This window comes from Parus major, unplaced genomic scaffold (assembly GCF_001522545.3).
Source record: "Parus major isolate Abel unplaced genomic scaffold, Parus_major1.1 Scaffold674, whole genome shotgun sequence".
Classification (NCBI taxonomy): domain Eukaryota; kingdom Metazoa; phylum Chordata; class Aves; order Passeriformes; family Paridae; genus Parus; species Parus major.
In genome coordinates, this window is record NW_015379558.1 from 5,173 (window position 1) to 9,061 (window position 3,889).

General features: G+C 62.7%; 1 protein-coding gene and 1 non-coding gene across 2 annotated transcripts; both read left to right on the forward strand.

Moving 5' to 3' along the window:
- The first annotated feature begins 735 nt into the window (after window positions 1–735).
- On the forward strand, window positions 736–925 carry LOC117243822. Its single transcript, XR_004495731.1, has one exon. It is a non-coding gene; the product is annotated as a U2 spliceosomal RNA (small nuclear RNA).
- A 517-nt stretch (window positions 926–1,442) lies between these two features.
- Window positions 1,443–3,368, forward strand: ZNHIT2 (zinc finger HIT-type containing 2). The gene has a single exon (XM_015616746.3). It carries the CDS (start codon window positions 1,472–1,474, stop codon window positions 2,672–2,674), a length of 1,203 nt encoding a protein of 400 aa, XP_015472232.1. The 5' UTR covers window positions 1,443–1,471; the 3' UTR covers window positions 2,675–3,368.
- The last annotated feature ends 521 nt before the right edge of the window (window positions 3,369–3,889 follow it).

Sequence of the window (3,889 nt, forward strand, 5' to 3'; positions counted from 1 at the left end):
GGTTTGTCTTTACAAACAAGCTGTGGATCTGAAACCATCATTGGGAGATAAAAAAAACAATGGGATGGATTCCACTGATGGATGAAAATCCCATCACTGACTGATGGGAAAGGATATTTGCCTTTACAAACAAACTGTAGGACTGGATATTGAAAGATGAAAGAGGCACTGAGGAAACACCATAAATTCCATAAGAATTAAAAATTAAGAGGGAGGGTTATACATTTGAGGGGAATCTTAGGTATCAGGCATTTGGGGAAGTCTCGACCTCTCAGGTACCTCAGTCTATGGGGAAAGAGAGAGGGATGTGGCTGGGAAATTCGGATAAAAGGGAGGCTGTGCCCTCCAAAAACCGAGAGACCCCAGGGGAATGCCCCATGGCCTCTCCCTTTATTCGAATAAAGTAAAAGGACTCCTCCGTCCCCTTTTTGGACATAAACCTCTGGTGTTTGTGGATTAATTTTCGTGACCAGGGGGACCCTTCATTTGAAGGGGCTTTCACAGGAGGAAAATCGCGGGGAGCGGCGGCGCGGCTTGCGGTGAATGAGGGGCGGGGTTGTCAAAAAGAGAGGGTTATGGGAACGAAATGGAATGAAATTAAATGAAATGTAATGAAAGCGGCCAGGGAGAGGCTGCCGGGAGGGATATTCATGGAGATTTGCGGGGTTCAGGGGGTGCGGCGCGGGGGTGCCACCAAGGGCGAGAAGATGTAGCCAGGGTTGGGCTCAGTGCGTGCGAGGGGCTCTGTCAGCGCTAAGCTCAGGTGTGGTATCTGCTCTTATCAGTTTCATATCTGATACGTCCTCTCGATGAGAGGACTGCATATTAAACGGAGTTCTGAACTCGGGAGTTGGACCCGGAGCTTGGTCCCTCCGCTCCGCGATCGTCCCGGTATCGCAGTGCCCCCGGGAACAACAGATGTTCTACAGCCGACATGGAGATCTGTCGTGAGTCTATCGCGACATCATCCCCGCTCCGGAGCTCGCTCCCTCCACTCCGTCCCGGCATCGCGGTGCCTCCGGGAGCGACGTCGGGGAACTTTGAGTGGTGATAAAATAGAGCGAGCAAGGAGATGCTGATAATGACAGCGGCGACAGCGAACACGGCTCTGTGATAAAATGTCACTGCAGACTGAAGAGAAGGCGGCGCCGCCCCCTGGGGATCCCGCCAGCTCTTCTTGCTCAGCTCGCGCCCGGAGCATCACCTGGCCCGGTCCGGCCCGGGCGGCTCATTAGGGGGAGCGTTAATTAGCTGGTGCTGCGGGTGGGCGGGGAAAAGAGCCGAGTGCTGCCGGAAATTGCCGAATGCCGGAGCGAGCGCGCGCGGCCGAGCCGAGCGGCAGAGATTGGCGGAACGCGACCGAGGGGGGCGGGGAAAGCCGGGCCGCGGCCTCTGATTGGTCAATCGCCTCCGTAGGGCGGGCGAGGCGGGCCGGGCCCTGTGGCGCCGGAAGTGCGGATCAGACGCCGAGATGGCGGCGGCGGAGCAGGTTCTGTGCGGGGTCTGCAGCGCTTCCGCGCCCCGCTACACGTGCCCGCGCTGCCACCGCTGCCTCTGCTCCCTGCGCTGCTACCGCGCCCACGGCGCCTGCGCCGAGGCCTTTTACCGCGATCAGGTTCTTGAGGCGTTGCGCGCTGAGCGTTGTTCCCCCCCGCGCCCCACGCCGCCCGGGCTGCGCGAACTACTCGAGCCCGGGGCTCCAGCGGGGCCTACGGGCCGCGGGCTGTGGGAACAGCTCAGCGAGGCGGAGCGCGACGGGTTCCGGCGGCTGCTGAGTTCCGGGGAGGCCGCGGCGCTGCTGCCGCGGTGGCGACCGTGGTGGTGGCGCGGGCGGGGACGAGTGGAGGAGCTCGACGACGGCTCGGGGGCCGAGGAGGAGGACGGTGAAGGTCGGCCCGGCCCCGCGCCGCCCGTCCCGACCTCGGTGCCCCCGCTGAGTGCCCTCCGCGCCGCGCCGCCGTCTCCCTTGGTGCGGTTCCAGCTGCCGAACGCGCTGTTCGGTTACGCCTTCGCGCTGAGCCTGCACGGCGGGGACGAGACGCTGCTCCCCGAGATTCCCGACGCCGCCATCGCCGCCTCGGCCGCGCTCCGCGACCGCCGCCCCTTCACCAGCACGGCCGAGGCTCTGCTGAGCGCCCGGCAGGACGCCCGGGCCGCGGGGCTGCCCCTGAGTCCCCTCGGCGACAGCGGGGCGCTCCTGGCCGTGGCGCAGCTGCTGGAGGGTCGCGACAGTCGCGACCCCGGCGCCGACGTGGCAGCGGCTCTGTGGCACCTGTGGCGGCTGCTGAAGGCGGGGGCGCGGGCGCTGCCGTCCCCCGAGCGGGGCCGCTTCCGAGAGGCCCGCAGGAAGGTCGGGTTCCTGCTGAGCTGGAGCCGGGGAGCCACCGAGGAGCTCGCCCAGCTCGCCCAGGAGGCGCGGGCGGTTCACGCCGAGGTGGCCGCCGAGGAAGCGGTGGTGGCCCAAATCAGGGAGGGGCTGGAGAAGATGTGGGGAAGCCCCCGGCCGCCCTCCAGAGAGGGGCGGGTGGATGGGGCGCTCTGGATGGTCACAGACGGGGCCCGGCCGCTCGGGGAGGTTCCCGGGGAGGTTCCCGGGGGTCCCCGGCCGGCCCCGGGTGCCGGTGCTGACAAGGGGGGAGCGCAGGGTCGGCGGCTGATCGAGGAGCTGGACTGAGATGGGGAGAGCCCAAGGAAACGCCCCTGGGAGAGAATCCGCTGGTGAAGGGACGGGACTGGTGAACGTCCGAAGGAACCGGGCCCGGGAAAGCTGCTGGGAAGGGACAGGAGCAATGAACGGCCAAGGGAACTGTGCCTGGAGTGACTCGCGTTCAGCCGTGGGACCGGGGAGATCCTGGCGGAGGAGACCCCGCTCACACCCAGCAAACCAGTCCGAGGAATGATGACACTCACCAAGGACTCGCTGAGAGAGGGGATTCAGGAGAGAACCCGCTCCTCGCTGATCCAGACTAAGGAAGAGCCAAGGAACCAGGCCCAGAATTGCTCGTCAAGGGCCAGGACTAAAGAACATTCCACAAACAAGTGCTGGGACCTTCACCAAGGAGTGGGACTCATTAAGGATGGGACTAATGAGTGGTGAAATACCATTAGGAGAGACCCTGAATTAATTAAGGCTCTGGCCCAAGGTAAGGATGGGAAAGCTGCAGTAAGGGATGGGAATAACCAGATCTCAAAGAAACGGAATCAGGAGCGACCTTCCTTCTTAACGACATGGCTAAAGAACATCCAGGAATGAACGGACCCCAAACAAGTTCCTTGTGTAATTAACGAGTGTGGGCACTGATTAATTAATTAATGTGGGTGCTGATTAATGAAGGGGGCACTAATTAATAAAAGGGGGTGCTGATGAGCGCAGGCATTGATTAATGAGGGAGGCACTGATGAGTGAAGGCAAGATTGAATGAACGTGGGCATTAAAAAAGCCAGGAAAGGTGGGGAGATGCCAAGACTTTATTACAAAGTGATCCACAGTAACGGGGCTGAGGAACCCTCTGTGACCTGGAGGCCCCACAGAAGTTGGGAGGGGGTCCTGGGGGAGTCCCGGGGGGTTCCTCAGTTGATCTGAGGGGTCCCGGCAGTGTCAGTAAATGGTGGTGGGGGTCCCGGAGGTGCCTCAGTAGATGGGGGCAGGGGAACTGGGAGCTCCACAGTGGATGTGGGGAATCCCAAGAGGGTCCCTCGTTGGATCTCGGAGGAGCCCTCAGTAGACAAGGGGCAGCAGGCGGTGGGGGACGCGCTGGCACAGCCCCCCCCAGGCCTCCCCAAAGCGGCGCCGCTGCTGCCGCTCCCCCGCGACCGCTCGGAGCTCCCGGAGCGCAGCCCCCGCCAGGAGCAGCAGCAGCGGTGGGGACAGCCCTGGGGGGACAAGGGG

Excerpts from the sequence above, each read along its gene's own strand:
- ZNHIT2 (XM_015616746.3), top strand. The coding sequence starts at position 1,472 with ATGGCGGCGGCGGAGCAGGTTCTGTGCGGGGTCTGCAGCGCTTCCGCG.